We start from the raw sequence: 20341 nt of genomic DNA, 5'->3' as shown, positions 1-20341 counted from the left end.
ATAATTTTGTTCATAAGTTCACAATTACACACAAATCGAAAAATAAACTAAAACCAAAAAAGATGAATTCAGAAAATACATAAAAATATTAAATTTGAAAAGGTGAGTTTTGATGAGGGATTTACACGACATTTAAACATCTATAAAGTTTAACTTCGTTGATTAACTCTTATGCCAACAGGAAACTAGAAACCAACAGTTTTGGGCTCCAAGAAAAAAACCAAAATAATAATTTTTGTTACAGTGTTTTGTATAGTACTATGGTATTGTAAATGATGTTGTTTAACTGCAAATATGACTTTGTTTTTCCAATGAGAGGGAGGGCATAGCTGTCTAATAGGCAGTAAAACCTTCCAGCGCTGCAAATGCTGCTTCTGAGAAAAGATTATCAGCTTCAGTTTCATTAATTATATAAAGTACCATATAGTACCAAAATTGTCCCCAAAAAAGTCAGTTTTGTGCACTGAAACATTTTTAGCCTATGTTGTGTGGATGAAGCAGCATCGATAAAGAGTTTATAGTAATAGTTAATCGTAATACATTTTCTATTAATCATATGTGATGGTAAAAGTGCATTGAGACAACATTTAAATCCTACTTCCTGTATCTTTTGATTAGTACAGTATATTCATTTCTGTGGATTCAGACATTTTCACAGCTATGCTACACTTAGCAGGATTTAAATCCAGGATTGCATTTTCGCATGCTGCTTCCAGTCCTCAACACGTAGGCCTGTTAAGACTCTTTTTAGTGTGAAAATGAAATGAATGACATATGCTGCAGGTGAGAATATACACACTGTGTACATAATGTGGCGGCAGACTGTTAGATATGGAAACTGAGGGAGGAAAGTAATTATGGATAAGTGCAGGATAATTTTCATCCTGGCTGAAAGGATTATCTGTAGAAGTAAAGGACATGGACTCTTCACCACTATTTCCCCCCCTCGTTTCTTTCCCTTTTAGTCTCTCTCCTGCTCGCTCTTCCTCCGTATTTCCTTGACACTGACATTACTCTAGTGTCACTCCAAATGAGCTTATAGGCAGCTGCAGGGAAGCAGACATTGGGAGCTCCATATAGCTCGGGTATTCATTACCCTAGCCCTAACCTTTACACAAATGGACCAGCAATCCTCCTTTGTCTTCATTTTCTCCCAGCCGGGCCCTTTCCTCTCCACCTCCTGCTACAAAGCTGGCGGCTCTAGAGGTTTGTCAAATTTCAAGGTCCTTCAGGGTCAGAGATGCGTTTTACATGGATGAGCCAATTACCATATTCAGCACATCTGCTTTTAAGAGAAAAGATTATTTAGGTCAAAGATAATAAGAGAAATATTGCCTCTTTTGGCTTCTCCACCACCAAATATTTCCATAACTATCCATGACTTTATAGATTCAAAGTTACACTTCAACCTTGTTTGTTTTTAGAAACGTTTGTACTAACTGTGGCGGGGTGTGCTTGGTCTTGCACTCATTGTCTAACGGCTGCTCCATCAAAAATCTCATTTTTGAAGAAAAGAAAAACCTTTCATAATCCATCTGTTTAACAGGTAAAATGAAAAGCATGTCATGTATGAAGTACCCTTTAGAAATGAACATTTGACCCAGTCCTTGTGGGATTATAAAGACGAGGTAGAGGTGCGTGTAGGATGCTTCCTGTGTGAGTTTGATGAAATCCGTGGTGTCCTCCCATCAGCCAAAATCATGTAGGTTCAGTTCATTTAAGCAATAAGAGGGACTGCTGTTGTGATAAAATATCAGCACTGGTGTGATTCGGTCGTCAATAATGACACCAGTGCTAATATTTCACACAATAGCACGACCTCGAGTGTCATATTGCTTTTATAGAACAGTTCTAGAAGCACATGTTATTAGTTAACACACGTTACGTTCACACTGCAGGCAAATGTGACCTAAATCTGATCTTTCTGCCCATATGCGACCTGTATCCGATCTGTTAAAGACACTCTGAACAGCACCATTCTCATTTGAATGAACTCTGCATTGTAGAAGCCGCTGACCTCCTTATCCCACCACTGTTGACACCCAAACAGTCCGCTGTACAGATGTAACAGCCATCACAGCAAACGGCTAGAGCAATAAACCGAGCTCTCTTTTTTTTTTTCCTGTCTCCTTAAAGTTATGAAGTGCTGTTGGAAAGAAAATTTCTCAGCACGACACAGCCCTACACTGGACGCCTCCGTATTTACTTCCATAAACACCGTGGGGTCATGGGTCAGCTTAGGACCTCTTCTGCACATGCGCATCAATTCAGGGTCGCATTCCGTTCATACTCCAAACAACCACACACACAAAAACATTTCCGGATGAACTACAGCCGGGCTCGCGGAACGTCTCCGCGCCGAATACCACGTACGATGTTCCTGAGAATTCAGTCAAATGACTAGGTTCCATTGAGTAAAACGAGCATGAACAGAGGAGTAGTCATTTGAAAAATGGGGCCCCTGTGGCACATACAGCGTAATGGGGCCCATTCAGATATTGGTATGTGCCAATGATTCGGTACCACCAACCGTCGTAATATTTGACTCACAAATAAATGAGAAATCAACTTTTTCTTTTTTTTTTTTCTTTTGGGGCCACTTGGGGCTCCCCTGGGCCCCAAATCAAAATCTACCAAATTTCAGCGCGATTCGTTCACGAATAACAGAGGAGTAGTGTAACTAATGTACACAACAACAACAAAGTCAATGGGGTTTTGAGTTCGGTAGCCGGGCCTAAAAAAATCAAATTGTGCATTAAGACCTGCAGTGTGAACACAGTGACAGTGTAAGGTAATTAACAGTATTCAGATCAGCTGTACAGCAGAGTGATATGATTTGTAAGATGTCCCAGTGCTGTCGTTGCTCTAGATCAGCACTCTTGGAATGTCTGCCGTCCAATCAAATCACATGGTCGCAACCGACTGTTGTATAATGGCCTTTAACTTGCTCCTGGTAGTGTGTTGTGATGTACTGGTGCCCTGTCCTCGCCTAGTGCCAGTTAGTCGAGCTCTGCAACCTTGAACAGAAATGGGCGATAAAAATATTTCTAGACCAAATCCTAAAATTTGGGACCAATCTTGGTCTCAAGACCGGTTTTAAGGACATTTTTACCTGGTCTTGTCTCGGTTTCAGACTAGTAGGACTTTCCGTCAAGACCAGTCGGTTTGGTCTTGATCTTGTCTCAGTCTCGACTCCCAAAAGTCTTGGTCTTGTCTTAGTCTCGGTGCGTTCTGGTCTTGGGCTACTCTTGGTCTTGGATAGCATGGTCTTGAGTACAACACTATCAAATGTTACTGAATACAAATAAAAGTATGGCTTTTCTATCTAGATATAAGTCATGGTAGAAGAGTTTTCAAAAACAGAAGAACTGATCCAGTCTTTTCGATGGCTTCAAGAATAGATTACCATGTCTTTTCAAAGGTCAAAAGCAGCATCTCGAGGAATTAATTTGACACTGTGTCCTTAAGTTAAGCAGGAAGAGATCAGAAGTTTTGACACTGAAATGCCACTGAGCCCACTGGCTAGAATAGACCTGAACTTTTGCTCTGAAGAGCCAGTGAAAAACCAGTGACTTCTGTAACAAACCAGCCTCTGACATACATGTACATGCGCAAACGTTACTTAAGCTGTGAATCTATTGAATTATTCTACATGCAAGTTTTAATTTCCTTTCTCGGCTCTACACAGTGAACATGACAGGCAAATTACAAGGGTTTAGTTTTAGTTTATTTAGAAAGCCTATCATTATAGGAACAGTATTATATTAACACTGCGTAGTAATTTCATTGCCATGGCCAACTATGCAAATACTGGGTGGGAGGGTGGAAGATGGTTGTTGATACTAAATAGAGGGCAACACATGGCTGGAAACTAAATTGCCTTATTATCCAGTAGCAGTTCTATAAGGGACTCAGAGCTATTTATTTCTCTAGACAAATAAGACACGCACTCAATAGCCTTTGTGTTTATTGTAAGTGGAAGATTACGATTACTTTGGTCAAACATATCTGTTTTTGTTGCTTTTCTCAAGCACTCATTGCTTGATTTAGGGTTAGGGTAAAACACCTTTTTTTCTTGATGTTTCTACTAAATGTTTCAATATGTGTTGAATTCTGTGTGTTACCAGACATTTATTTGAGGGAACATAAATATGTGACCCATCCTTAAAGTCAACAAAATGATGGTCCATTGTTCTATGAATCTGTGATAACCACATTTAGTTATTCATCTGATTATTATCCACTGTTATCCAGGAAGTTTTGTATTATTTGCACCATATTATAAAGTCATCTTAAAGATGTAAATCCTTGTTTTAATCAGAAATAAAAATAAATAAATAAATAAATAAAAAAAAAAGATTAAAAGTGACCAGAAAAGGTGGTGAAATGAGATTTTAAAAACCACAGAAATTTGTTAAAAGTTGCAAATTAGAGTGGCCAAAAACAGACAGAAAAAGTGGTAAAAAAGGGTTTAAAGTGTCAATATTTGAACAATTAGTTTAAACTGGCAATTAATGGGCATGGCAAATCGTGAATGTGGTTAAATTGTCAAAATAAGCATAAAATATAGTAAAAAGAGGTTCCAAGTGACAATAATGGGTCAACATGACATTAGGTTGGAAAAGTGGTGGAAAGGGTTTATAAGTGCTAAAAAGGTCTTGAAAGCGTAATGGAGCAAAAATGCAACAAAAGGAGCAAAATGGCAAGAAAAAGTAAAGGAAATAGGTGAAAATTTGGAAAGTTTGGTGTAGTTGCTGAAAAAGGATAAAAACATAAGCAAAAATGGGCTCAAATTGTATTAAAAAAAAAAATAATAATAATAATTCTTAGTTTCTTGGAGGCTTCTGGTGACCCCCTCTCAGTGTCTCGCGACCCCAAGGTTGAGAAGCTCCACCCTAACAAACAGCGAAGATGTAGTTGAATCACCTTACTTTATAATATATTAAACTCTTTGGTTCAAAAGTCCTTTTTGTCTTCAAACAATATTAATTATAAATTATATCACTACTTTCTACAGTTTTGCAACCATGGATTCTGATAAATATTATTTTTTTGCTTCTGAAAACCAGGCCTTACTGGCCAACCCTGTGTCTGCTGAGATCATCAACCAGCGGTTAAATAACACTGGATGGACCGCTGAGCTACTCGCCAACTTTCTCTACAACGGACCCCCAGAAGATCGTCCACCTGGAATGCCAGAGTATGACTGGAGGGACGCTTATAACGCTTCCACCCAGATCCTGGAGCTCATCTCTACCTTCCTTGGTGTAAGTAATCTCATGTAGAGCTTACTTATACATATACCGAGTTTGCTATTTTGCCAATATTGAAAATTACAATATCACCTTATGATATATATATATATATATATATATATTTTTTTTTTTTTTTTTTTTTCCAGAACTTATTTTGTATTAAAAAAAGACAGATCTTCCCCTCAACGAGCCACACTACAAAACTCACTCACACGTGCTGTCCCTTATAGGAGAAAAAGCCAAAAGTGGCACATATTGTGCAGCAATTTGTTAATAAATGTGCCTGTTCCATTGTGTGTTTTTCTACTCCTTTTGTGTATTTTGTTGTCCTTGGTATTTTTGTTGTTTTGTTTTTTATGTTTTTTTTCTAAATTTATTTATGTATTTTTGTTCTTCTGTGTATTTCTCAGTTTGTTTGCAAGGTTTTTTGTGTCTGTTTTTATTGTTTTTTTATGTATTTTTGGTTGTTTTTTGTGTATTTCTCTGTTAATTTGTGTTTTTGTAGTCATTTTTTTGTATTTTTTGGTAATTTTGGATGTCTTTCTGAGTCGTTTTGTGTATTTTTGTTGTCCCATTGTGCATTTCTTCTCTTTTTGTGTCATTTTGTGTATCTGTCTGTCATTTTTTAAAGGTTTTTTTGTGCGTATTTTTGTTATTCTTTTAGGTATTTTTGTTGTTTTTTTGTGTATTTCTCTGTTTGTGTTTTTGTAGTAATTTTGTGTATTTTTTGCTGTTATTTTGGGGCCACTAGTTGCTCACGTTAGTGATACATGCACAAGTGGCATTTTGCTTCAGCAAATTTAACCCTTAATTGTCTTTCTAATAGGAATTTATTTGATTTAAAATGAGATTTATATTGTATATTCCCATTTTGAGAGAAAAAAATATTGAATAATAAGGTTTGGTCCATATTGCCCAGCCCTTCTCACATCACAAATAACCCAACCATGGATAGATGTTAGGTTTCTACAATTAGCATGTTGCTCATGTCTTCTGTGCTTATATGAATGGATGGAATGGATGGACTTTATCAGATATTCATACCCTTGCCTTACACTGTGTCACACAGTAATATTTACCTGAGCGTTGCCTTCCTTTATAATCCCTGGAACACATTGTGAAGGAAGCAGGAATTACAAACCTGAAATGACATTAAACAGAGACGCGTCTCCACGTATGAACACACACAGTCCGCATTGAAGTATCGATTGTGGCGCAGTTCGGAGTTAAGCCTCACTCGCTCTCTACGGTGCATCATCAAACACATTCACTAATCACACACACACACACACACACACACACACACGCACATTTGCGTCAACATGGCAGGTACGCCACCTTGGTTTATCACACTTAAACAGACTTTACAGTAGTCTGGTAGTTTCCCTCCTAAATGCTTTATAGCACAGATTATCGTTAATATTAGGATTAGTGATGTCATTATGTCCTGATTATTATGTGTCATTTATAAAGTGAATAGGATTTAGGCTAAAAACACAAAACAAACATTTAAAAACTTGTTGAACTTTCTACCTCTCTACTTGTTGACTAAAAATCACATTTTATTCTTATAGTTTTTTGTTTTTTTTTTAATCAAGGTTAATTAAATAGTTGTACGTGTGAAATATTAGTATTTGTGATATTTAATCTTGAGTACTGATGTTTCCAACTCAAGTAGAAATACTTTAACTTTCTTAAAATTGTACTCAAATACGAGTAAGTTTTAGATAAAATAATCAAGTACAAGTAAAAAGTAGGTCAATGAAATAGTACTCAGTAAAATGTTACTAGTTACATAAATCTGGCCATACAGTAAACATCTCATCTTGCAACTTAAAATGTACAATTAAAAAATTAAAATAAAATGACACCAATACATTCAATTTAAAAAATACAGTCTCAGGCTCTGAGAATAGCTACATTTAATAACTCTAAAACTGAGAAAATAACCAGCATGCAGTGCTGTTTTTGGCGACGTGCATCACGTTTAATCTGATTGGTCGACTATGATGTGATGCATTTGATTGTTGTCTGGTCATTTCCTTTTGTGTTGTTTCACAATGTCCGTCGATCAATTAAGAGTGTAAGAAAAAATAATTATCGGGCGATATATCATAATATTCCACCCACAATTATCGTCAAATTTTTTAATCATGTTTTTTAACGAAAAAGAAACCATTTCATTGCGCTAACATATGCATAGCACGTAAACGTCCAGGTCACAAGTGTTGGTGAACCACATCAGAGCTTATCAGAGGACAAAAAGTCTTTGATTTCATTAGCAAACCTTCCACTTTAATTTCAACATTATATTTCAACTTTATTCTTGACATTTTGACTTTATTCTTGATTTGTCCCAAATTGTTTTCTCCATCAAAATTGGCCCCAATCAGACCTTGTTAAATCACTCCTCAATGTATTTTAGCTTGGAAGTTGATTTTACTTTTATAGATGTATGTGGTTACTGTTTTTTTTTTCTTTTTCTAAAGAATAAGAAACTGTTGTAGAAGCAAAAGTTCAACTTTAAAAAAAAAAAAAAATAATGTAATTTGACAGTTTTATAAACATACCACTTGTTTTTTTTATATTTGTACTTGAATTAAAGTTATTTACCATTTACTAAAAAATGAAATAAATTGTATTTCATGCCATTTTTGTACTTGTAAAAGTGAAATTTGTAATTTTTGACATGACTATATACTGTGTATATTATATATATATGTATATCGTATTGTTCAGTGTCGGAATATATCGTATCGTATCATCATATAAATGGCAATGCACACCACTAATAATCATGCAGGTTTGCACATATAAACCCTTTCTATATTATTATTTTTATGCAAACTATTAGTTTTATATCTTTATTGAAAATGACCTTTCACTTGACTGTTTTTGCTGTAAATCATGTCCCAGTTCCATCACATGTGACCTTCCCACCTTGTGTTTGTACAACTCTTAGTTAAATGCCACGTTTGATATTCTTCAATAAGATTGAGATTTATAACGCCTTAATAATCCCCCCCCCCCCCCCCCATCGCACATATCCGTTCCCCGAAAATATTATTCATGAAGTGAAAATATATCATTAATGTTCAAAGCTTTAAGATTTGTGGGCATTTTATCATCAGCATGGCTTCTCAGCAGAAACACCAGCGACCACTTGCATCTCTTTAAAAGCATGGATACAAATTAGAGTGAGAGGCTGCTTCTCATTTCTCATGCTTTATGTTGCACAGTTTAATAACTTAATTCAGTTAGTGGCTGGAAAACATATTGAAGCAATTGGAAATGTTATATAAACAGCATGGGTCGTTTTTTTTCCAGTTGTTCAAAGCAAATGGGGTTTGAAACCAATTTGAACAAATCCTCCCCCTAGATGAAGCTATACCTATATAGAGACATTTAAAGATAAATCCTTTTACTGGTCACTAATAGAAAGTGTTCACAAATAATTAAACATTTTATTAAGGCATTGAAAAGTAGGCCAACTGTTGCACTTCAACTCCAAATTTCAAACTGAAGTGTCAGGTATCAATACCCATTAGAATGGTTTAATGCATGAAAATAACAGTTAAGAATCATTTTTAAACTGGCATGGCAGATATAAGTAACTGCCGGCCCGGGGGCCACATGTTGCCCTCGGTCAAATTTCAAAAATTAGTCCAAAAACATACAAAAACAACAAAAAAAATGCATAAAAAGAGACTAAAATACAAACGAAAGTACAGAAAAATACACTAACGGACTCATAATACACAAAAACAACACAAACGAAACTTCAAAAAAACAATAGAAATAAACAAAGTTACAAAATAAACACACAAAGTGAGACAAAACACACAACAATGTTGTATTAATGCGCAGATCAGTCATTATTCCTAATACTTGCATTAATATTGATTAGACAATCACATTTATTGTGGCCCCTGCTGTGATAAAAGTTGCCCATGTGTGTTGTATGGGATAAGAACACTATCAATACACGTGCATCTACACGTAAATATTTGCAGTTTGCAAATTTACAGTTGCATTAATGGATTTTTTCCCCCTGCGCATTATAGTGATCTGAAAATGATGGAATTACTGTGTGTACAATAGCCGTGCACTAATTTATACATGTGCAGGCATGAGATTTATTGAACAGGAACTTTAACCCTTAAACTTTTACCATTGTAGCTTTTATTTGTGTTAAATTATCATTATATAGGATAGAGTTGGTTTACGTAGCAACAATATTTCAACAGACAAACAGGAAATATATTTACGCGTATGGGAGAAATTAACATAAAGGAATAAAAATAATGAAATCTTAAGTATTTTTTAGCAAAAAATAAATACAATTTGGTCAATAACCATTTTTTTTTTTTTAATATATAAAAACAATATAATTTAGTGACTCTAAACAAATTGCTGGTGGCAGTGCACAACTGTTTTAGAAAATATTTGTTACATCTGATATTTAAAGTATTTATTTAATGTATTTTACGGTAGATTATAGAGTTCAGTTCTGATCATAAGTCAGCAGCAGCTGCAGCAGTCGTGCTTATTAAAAAGGATGTTTGAATGTGTTTCTCAATTTAAAGCAAAATCCAGGTTATTTATTTTTAATTATAGGAATGGCTTTACTTCCAGATGTGTGGGCAGGAAACGAAAATAACTCAAAATAGGTCGGCCCGCTTTTTAAAAACATTCTGGCTAATTCTAAACTCACATGATCACTAATTATATAATATCTGATATCTGCTTAGTTCACAGCCTTGACATCCTAAGCAATTTGACGTCCCAGGCAAGATTTCAGGTGATGCATATAACAGTAAATTCCACAATTCAATAACACTACACATTAATTAAATATATAAATATCATAAATAAAAAGAATAGTCTGAACAAGTGATATTAAATAAATGATGTCAGCAAAAGGAACGAGGCACACACAAGATAATATATAGAAACAGTATTAACACAGTAAATTAGCATAATTACATGAAACAACTACATTAAAATTTCTGTTTTGAACAGATGCCTGTTGTGGTAAATTTTATGGTCATGCAAAGAAATGTTTCATCCCCCCAGGGTGCAGGTACAGTCCAATCAGTGTCACCTTCATATTACCAAACGGTACTAATAACCTGTACTATAATAATACTATGAGATCAGATGTATATTTTTCTTCCTCCACGTGTGGCGCCCCCTGGACGGACGGTGCTCTGAGCTTTTTGTCTTGCCGACTTCTGTTTAAATAGTTTAATATTGCAAATAGGAGAATTGTTTATCCCTGAAAGATGATTGATTAGTTAATATTACCTGTGTTTGCTGACAGTGTTTGGATCTGAATAAGTTCGAGGCGACCCCCACTGAAGCCCAGCTGGTGAGCAGAGCCATGGAGCTGCTGAAAACCGAGACATTCTGGGCCGGCGTTGTCTTTGAAAACCTCCAAGTCAACTCCAGCCGTCCTCCTCCTTACGTCAAATACAAAATCCGCATGGACGTGGAGGACGTGGAGCGCACCAACAAGATTAAAGAACGGTATGTACAGTTTGCAGCAGAAACGTACCAACTACTACTTTTTATATACTTTTTTATCTTCAAGCTAGGCATATTGTCCATGTACCAAATACACACAGTAAAGTAACGTACGGATTTTCTCCATGTCACAAAATTACTGCAAAAGCACACAACATGACAGAGAAATATTCAAAAGGACAACAAAAATACATAAAAACGCTCCAAAAATGAAGAAACTGATATGAAAATACACAAATGGATAACTAAAATAGTAAAAAAAAATAGAGAGAAAAATACAGAAGATGAAAATAAAAAAAAAATGACTCCACAAACACATGACATGACAGAATACACAATAGAACAAAAATAGTAAAAAAAAAAACTCAAAATGCACACATTGAAAAAAGAAAATCAAAAATGACTGCAAGAACACAAATTGATAACAAAAATACACAATAAAACTCTGAAAACACATACAATAAGACAAAAAAACATGACAAACAACAATGACAATATATATATATATATATATATATATATATATATATATTTATTCAACAACAAACCCTTTGTTTTTTACTCTAATATTGCTTTTAATGGTGATAATTTAAAAACAATTACTGATATTGATCTTTTTTTTTTTTTTAACTAATCCTACATTTTACAGCCATTGTAGAAAAGTAGAACTTAAAATTCAAAATATTAATACAATTATGTTAACACAGTGATATTGTGAGAAATCATACACATTTCATTAGTTAGCCTTCATAAAAACAACACAAATAAATAAAATAACCATCCCAATCTATATGATTGATAAACATGTATCTAGGTAATGTTTAAATAATACACTATATTATGAAAGTGTATAATTAAATGTTTTGGGTATTTTTTTAATTTAATTTTATGTCTAATTTGACAGCTTTAAACTGGTTTAAGATGATCTAATTCCAACATCAGGCTCAGGTGTGTTTGCATCATAGTTGTGCTGAAATGACACACGACATGTATTGGAATTGACTTCCTGTCAGCTCGTAGTAAATCCTCCTCCTCCTCATTGTTTCTCCTCACCATGGCAGCTCATTTGTTTCACTAACACCTTAATGACACTCTGATGGTGTTTCTGATCATTCTCGCCCTTTTCTGCGTGTCACTTCCTGTCATCTGTAAAGGTCGTGGTCACCTGGTGCCAAAGACCACTCTTTTAATGACCTGCGCTACATCTGGGGAGGGTTCGCCTACCTGCAGGACATGATCGACCACGGGATCGTCCGCGTGCAGACCAACACCACCAACACCACCACCAGCCAGCCTCTGGGCGTGTTCGCCCAGCAGATGCCCTATCCCTGCTACGTCGACGACGTGTGAGTTTACATACGCTGTTTGAAATGATAATGAAAGGTGTTTTTTTTTTTGTTTTCTTTTATACTGTAGATGAAAGCGTTATTACGGAAGCGTATTGCATTCATTTTTGTGATTTTGTTTTTGTTTTTTTTGGTTTCTTGGGCTATTTTTTCATGTTTTTTGGAGTCAATTCTTCTATTTTCTCCCCCTGTTTTTTGGACTAACTTTCTGAGCTTAGAGCACATTTAAAACAACAGATGCATGTATTTCTTCATTAGGAGCAAACATGGCTGGCTTGTTTAATATGATTAAAATGTTCTTTCGTCTTAATTGAAGACACTGGCCGATTATTCTATCTTTAAGCCATTGACTTTACGTAGGCAACTGAGGACTTTGCAGTTGTTAAGCATCAGTTGAACAGATATGGCATGTACCATGAATATAAAATATTAGTATTTGAAGTGCATTCAGGCTGCAGCTACGTGGTCACCCAAGAGACGATCAGGAGAAGTGCTAAAAAAAAACTGCATATGCACGGTGTGCAGCAAGGAGTCGCCATAGGATGGATGTTCTCCAGGGATTTTCAAGTATTTTGATAATTCAGGGAAAAAATTAAAGGAAATTAGTACAAAAAACAAAGCAAAACTAAAAAATAGTCAGAAAAACCAAAAAAAAAAAACATTTGCTCTGAAAAAACGGGAAAAAAATACTCTGAAAAACAGAAAAATAATGTCAGAAAAAAACAAAAAAAGAAATTGCTCTGAAAAACCAGAAAAAAACACTCTGAAAAAAAAAAAAAAACAGAAAAAAATTATATCTGAAAAAAAAAAAAAAAAAAAACATTTGCTCTGAAAAAAAATAGAAAAAATAACTCTGGAAAAAAAAAAAAAAAAAACAAGAAAAAATTACTCTGAAAAACAGAAAAAATAATGTCAGAAAAACCAAAAAAAGAAATTACTCTGAAAAACCAGAAAAAAACACTAAACACAAAAAATTATATCTGGAAAAAAAAAAAAAAAACAGGAAAAAAGTACTCATGAAAAACAGAAAAAAATTACTTGGAAAAACAGAAAAACAGTCAGAATAACCAAAAAAAGAAACTGCTCTGAGAAACTGGAAAAAAATCCTCTTAAAAACCAGAAAAAAATTGATCTGAAAAACTGGAAAAAATACTCTGAAAAAAACAGAAAAAAATTACTCTGAAAAACAGAAGAGAAAAAAAAAAAAATTGTCCAAAAAAACTGAACAAAATTGCCACACAAAACAAAGAAAAAAAATACATTATTCAGAAAGATTTTTTTTATTCTGAATGCAGTACACTTCCATACATCATTACATGAGACCTTGTTCATAAAAACGTTTGACAATCTTTTAAGATTAGCCTGAAATGTAGAAAGGAAGACTGGAAAAAATAGGACACACTGAGTGGAAATTATTGATTTCAGTCAAACCACATGAACTTCCTGAATTTGAACAGTTGGTAAACTGAATTATTCATGGAACCACTTTGACTTTTTTTCTCCTTGTTCTCCCTCTTAGCAAAATAAGCAATGTGCCCCCCATCTGCCTTTGCTATGTATTCATTTCTACCCTGTTGGATGTCTCACTCTGGGACAAACATGACGTGGTATCACACTGAATCTTCTTTAGCCAACATTTCCTCAGTGCCTCTGAAATGTCTCCCATCCAACCCAATATTATGATCATCATTAATAAAAGAAAAACCCAGCGATGCCATCAAGAGAACAGATAATTACCAGAGAGATTTCAGTCCAACAACACAATAGCCCCCATTTCACTCGTCACAATCCTGATGGGAATATGCCGTTCCAGTGATTAGAAGTGTAATTTTAACATAAAATGTGTGCAGGACAGCTTTGAATTTCCTATGAGGTCATTGTAACGTGGGAGTTTGGGATTATCATAGCGCGACCGGATCATGAAAATAGAATTTGGACTCATAAATTCACATGTTTTTCTTTGTTTTAACAAAAATGCCAACAAATATTTGAGTACACATTTAAGCCTATATACATTTTTCATCATTGCTTGAAGATTGAACAAAGCTGCACTACACCTACCATATTCCTGGGGGTGCTACTTCTAAGAATAATGCTCGTGCTAAGGCGTATTGTTATCACGAGCCCATTACCATCTATTGTATCGTTAACTCAGTGTATCGTCTCACCTCTGGATCTCTACCACCTTTGATCATGTACAGTAGTGTAGATTACATGAATATGGGGCCCGATTGTAAAGTTGTGCATGCTAAAATAAACAGCAGCGTTTAGCATTTAGATTTAGATTCAACATTTAAGATTTACAATTAACATTTAAATGTATCATTTAGATTTAATATATAGATATAATATTTAAGATTTAAATTTAACATTTAGATTTAACATTTAGATTTAACCTTTAGCATTCAGATTTAATATTTAGATATAACATTTAACATTTGCTTTTAACATTTAAAATTCACATTTAACATTTAAATTTAACATTTAGATTTAGATTTAAATGTAGCATTTAGATTTAGATTTAAATGTAGCATTTAGATTTAGATTTAAATGTAGCATTTAGATTTAAATGTAGTATTAAATTTAACATTTAGATTTAGATTTAACATTTATAATTTAGATTTAGATTTAACATTTATAATTTAGATTTAGATTTAACATTTAGAATTAAGATTTAGATTTAACATTTAACATTTAACATTGACATTATATTTTTACAAGAAAAGTCATTATCACACATTTCACAAATATTGGTGTAAATCTGGTATAAAATAATTCACTTAGATTTTTTAAGACGTGGTTTGTTGCTCGATGTTGCAAAAAGTTGCTTTTTATTTTAGCATGGACAACTTTACAATTGGCGCCCCATACATAAAATGTGGGATCATCCGTTACTCTGTGGGTGGTTTAGCATTAAAACATGAAGAGCAGGTTGGAGCGTCATTGGTGTTTTGGTCAAAGTGGCGTCCATTTTACCTGATGACTGGTTTCCTCACACGGCCAGATAATGTTCGGTGTCTTTTTGCACAAATTCAAAACGTCACTGAAGACACTTATTGAAAGTTTTTCTTGGTCTACTCTAGGATAACGTTATTTTCTTTTACTAATATGTGCCTTGGCAGAAAAGCCAAAGAGCCACATGATGCTCGAGAGCTGTAGGTGGTTGTGGATTAAGCAGACAACCAGATGGGTTCAGACTCTATCTTAACATTTTTCTTGCAGCAGTCCATGTGGCACCAGTAGATGAACTAATTAGAGAGTGAATGGTGGACACAGAGGAGATATTTATCCAAGTGCTGCCATTTCAGATAAAAAGTTCAATAAAACTAAAACTCTCCCCCTCAGTAGCTCCAAGTATCTGCCTGTGCGTTTTTTTTTATTATTATATACCATTATTTTCACCATCTCACCGTCCAAATCCTGTAATTGCTAACAAAAGCTCATATTTAGAGCCACAATTTCCTTTCGGTAATCATTTACAAGTCATTGAAGTGATAATGATCTGAAATTAAACAGTCACGGTGCAGATAATTCGCTCACGCCAGCCTTGTTGCTTCAGTGCCCATCGCCCCTAAAAACAAAGGATGAATAATTGCAGGAGATAAATAGAAGCCGTAAAGCACAGTAGTCGCTCAGGCATTTACTCCTTTGCCTGCTGAGACATTCGGGCATTTCTATCAATTATTAACGCGTGAAAACTGCTTTTTATAGTGATAAATAATTGAGAGTAAAATCACACAAAGGAAGATGTGCTGGAACACAGCGGAGCATGGCAGGGCCGAACTTTGGCCGTCATTATTTCCATTTTGAGCTGTGAGTTGTCAGGCATGAGGACAAAGAGATGACTGAGTGGTCTGCCCCGTCCCCCCCCAAAAAAATAAAAATAAAATAAATTTTATTAAATATATTTGCATGTGTGAATCTGAAGGTGTAGATAAAGATACAGTAAATGCACATGTAATGGATAAACGGTGCACAAAAAACACAAAAAAGAAAAAGAAAAAAAGATTGCAAAAGTTTTTTCCACCCACTCAATAAAGCATGCAACATGTACTTTCTGATTTGCTCTTTTATGCTTTATTTATGTTCTTTCAGTCTTGACAGAATACTAACAGGCCCCTGTTTATCTGGCCTAACCCCGGCAGTCATCACTGGTTCCTGCTCTTCAAATAATTTCCTCTCCTTGTTCTTCATTTCCTCCTCAAAGCTTTTGGCACTAATGCGCGAGACCAGCTATCGGCAATTTGAGCTCCAACAGCCACGGCTGACTCTGTTGGCATTTTGAACCTATGATAATCAAACTATTTCCGCCCCCCCCCCCCCCCCCCCACCCACCCCCCACCCCATTCTAGCTCATATACACAGGCTGGCATTGATGGTGCTGGATAAAACCACCAGACTCCCTGTAGGGCCAGAGCGTGTTGAACTCTGCCTTTTATTATCAGGCTTTGGTATTTTTGCAGCATCCTGCAGAATTTCAATGATCATAACAAAAATTAAAGATTTGTTTTCTTTTTCGAATGTAATGACGTACAACAGCTGAAGAAGGATTTTAAACAGTCGGGAAGTGGGTGTTGTTTTCTGTGTGGAAGTTTCAAGTTTAATTTTTTTTTTTTTCTTCTTTTTTCTTTAAACATGTGTATTATGTTAATCTGAGCCATTGGGGCATCAAACACATTTTAGTACAAGGGCTAAATACAGACCTGTTTGATCTCTGTTTGTGGGGCCACAAATTTTAGGTGGGAAAACATTATTCTGCCCTGCCCTCTCTCTCTCTCTCTATATATATATATATATATATATATATATTCCAGCACATCTTCTTTTGTGTGATTTTACTCTCACTTATTTATCTTATTAAGTAATGGCAGTTACAGACAATATATAATCTTTAAGAATCTTTAGAATAATTTTTGGAAAAGATGCATTTTTTTTCAACAATTTGTGATTAAAAATGACGTGCGATAGTGGGATAATTTAATTCATGTGTTAAGAAAGGCTGAGATATCTACAACTGAATTACTTGGTATTTTTACACAATAATTCATGTTTTCTGTCATTTTGACTTTATCATGTGGGCTGAATTTGATCCTCTAAAGACGTGGTTCTCAAACTTGTTGGGCTCAAGTACCCCTGTTTTTTTGTTTCTGAATCGAAGTACCCCCATTGTCCAGCGACAGAATTTGGCTCAGAATACTATAAAAAAACAAAAAACAACAGCCATAAATCATAATGATGGAATGAATGAGTGTTAACACACATATATAATTTAACTTTGTAAATAGGTATGAATGAATGAAACAGTATTCCTCTTGAATATATTTATTACACCAAATGTGTATTTTTAACCAAAAATACACATTTTAAAATCCCCATTTTTTGGTAGTATTCCACTCTCTCTCAAGTACCCCCTGTAGTGTCATCGCATACCACTAGGGTACACATACCCATTTAAGAAACACTGCTCTAAAGGGCTGGATTTGGCCCCCGGGCCTTAAGTTTGACACGTGGAGTAAATTAATATGTGATATAGTTCCAGCGAAACTCATTTGGTCTTCTTTTTTGTATAGTATGTTAAGTTGAGGTTTTTTTTATTCAGATAAGGTTTTCCAGGAATTTTTTTGTTTCCTGACATGTTTCCTGAAAAACCTTGTGTGAATAAACAAAACCTCAACCTAACTGTGAAACTATTAAAAAAAGAAAACCAAATGAATGTCGCTGGAACTATTAGATGAAACTTCAAAGTGAAACTTCAAAGTGAAACTTCAAAGTGAAACTTCAAAGTGAAACTTCAAAATGAAACTTCAAAGTGAAACTTCAAAATGAAACTTCAAAGTGAAACTTCAAAGGCGATCAACCGAACCCCTCTGACGAAGACTGGCAGTTAACAGTTGAAACATGATGAGAGATAAAAAAAAAATCCTGAAAAAGTCTGAATATGTATAATAGAATAACTGATTGTCGCCACTGACTGTGTGTACAGACAGTAGCCTTCGATAATAATAAATCCTACTGAAAATAATTAAAACCAAGCTACTATTGAGCCTTGCCAAATTGTATAAAATTCAACCTCTATTGTAGGATATTCACCATAAAAATTAATAAACGCTAAAATACAAGCAAAAAAAAGTATAACCATTAGTATGTTAACTTTAGCAAAATATCCCAATGTTTAGAATAGTTACCAAATGAACCATAATTGAATATTAGAACCTGAAAGAGAGGCACAAATTAGCCATTGGTGATTTCTATTTACAGCAACCACACATTTTACTTGCATACAAAGCACAAATCTAATACAATTCTACTTTTAGCTTTCTGACTTATTTTTCTTTCTGCTCTCAGGATATTGGAAGGTGAAGAGTTATATATTTATTGCTGATAGAATAAAGAATCAAACTCCTCAGTAATTCATTTTTTAAGCTACTATCACAGAGATTAATGTGCAGCGAGTTGACATTTTCGTAAATGCTGTATCTGCTGTAGCTACTACTTAAACATAAAAAAAAAGTGTCTTCTTTTTTTTTTTTTAATACATTTTGCTCCTCTATGACATTTTCAGAGTCAGTTTGAGGCTCAGTTGCATGTTTTGCAATTCTAACTAACTCAGACACTGCTGTACACTGCAAACTGTAGCTGTAATAGAAAGTAAAAAGCCAATTCTGTTGGGAGAAAATCTACTTTTCAGTAGATTTAATGGACTAAACACAATCAATATGATACAAGAGAAAAGGTCAACAGACCTGTTAGAGGGAAGCTAACCCTATCCATAGAAAAACACATGAACCTGTGTGTCCCATTGATTCCTGATACGTTGCACTTTGGCTGCTGTGCTTGGTTTGAAATATCAATAAATTCAAATTTCTCAACTATACATATATTACCATCAAATGAGTTCAGATTGTGTTTCCTTTTGTTCCCATTGAAAACTCTTTAAACATATTAATAATTGAAAACAAAATGTGAAAGCAGTCTTTTATTAGAAAACATATATATTCACTTTTTGTATTATATTTCATATAGTGCTGTTAACAGATTAAAAATGTTGTGTGATTAATTAATCATGCTCTGTGATAAGTTCATCTAATTGATATCTATTTTAATCTCCCCCAAAAATTGCTAAGAAATGTCCTCAACTTGAGGTATTTTCATTTAAATTACATTATTGAAAGAATGATGTATAACAAAGTGGCTTTATAAAGTCATTTATTGTTTTTAACAGACTTGAAACATTTCCATTCCACTGTATGTGAGACTATAAAGGGATGCTGACACCATTAGTTTAGACCATCAGGGGAAATATTGATGTGTACTTTCGTCAATCTCCAAATAATAGAAAATAGAAATGAAATAAAACATCAGGTCCATGTGTAGTATAAGTTAGCACATCATAAACAGTAGGAGCAATTTTCTGAGCAATACAGTTAATGAGCACCGAACTTGTTGTTTTTTTCTCTCCTTCAGATAATATAAAATAAATAAAACAGACTCATAAATCACAATGCTGTAAATTAGCACATCAAAAATGACACAAAATTAAGTCACTTTTCGTGGTAGGAGCCATCCTCTACCACCAACTGTCCACTACAATCATTTATTTACTCATTTTGTTATTTGTCACTCATTGATTTATTCATTTTGGCTCTGAACCCTGCCATCGTGTCCAGTGTGTCCTAACCACTTGGTCTAGACTATGGAGTACCGTCCAAAGGACAGCTGTCCATGCTAGCTGCTATATAGTTAGCATTGAGATGTTAGCTGCTATATAGTTAGCATTGAGGTGCTAGCTGCTACATAGTTAGCATTGAGTTGTTAGCTGCCACGTAGTTAGCATTGAGGTGCTAGCTGCTACATATTTAGCATTGAGGTGGGAGACTTGAAGACCTCCGGTGATCCACAAACTCTTTCTTGCACAATTTGCACACAACTGGGCATTAGTTATCCATCCAGTGTGTTTTTTTAACAAAAATTAACTAGTCAGACTCCTCAGCTTCTACCATTGTTGCCGGTGCATCAGTATTTATGGGTATACCGGGAACGCGTGCAATGAAAAAGGTTCTGAGCGATTTGCAGCGCAAAAAAAAAAAAGAAGCAATTAACGCGATTACTTTTTAAGTGCGTTCATGTTTCCTGTAATTAATTCATCTCAATTAATGCGTGAAAGTAAACTTTTCATGCACTGAGGATTCCTCCCACTGGCCACACCACTGGTTA

General features: G+C 34.7%; 1 protein-coding gene across 1 annotated transcript in view; it reads left to right on the top strand.

The window, feature by feature from the left end:
• Positions 1 to 20341, top strand: part of LOC114480064 (ATP-binding cassette sub-family A member 1) — a 243088-nt gene that overhangs the window by 46868 nt on the left and 175879 nt on the right. The window contains exons 12-14 of the mRNA XM_028473858.1: positions 5070 to 5267; positions 10579 to 10784; positions 11936 to 12127. Of these exons, the coding sequence (XP_028329659.1) occupies positions 5070 to 5267; positions 10579 to 10784; positions 11936 to 12127 (596 nt within the window). The remainder of the gene's footprint in view (positions 1 to 5069; positions 5268 to 10578; positions 10785 to 11935; positions 12128 to 20341) is intronic.

This window comes from Gouania willdenowi, chromosome 18 (assembly GCF_900634775.1).
Source record: "Gouania willdenowi chromosome 18, fGouWil2.1, whole genome shotgun sequence".
NCBI classification, from domain to species: domain Eukaryota; kingdom Metazoa; phylum Chordata; class Actinopteri; order Blenniiformes; family Gobiesocidae; genus Gouania; species Gouania willdenowi.
The sequence above is the reverse complement of the archived record's forward strand: the minus strand, read 5'-3'. Positions and strand labels throughout refer to the sequence as shown.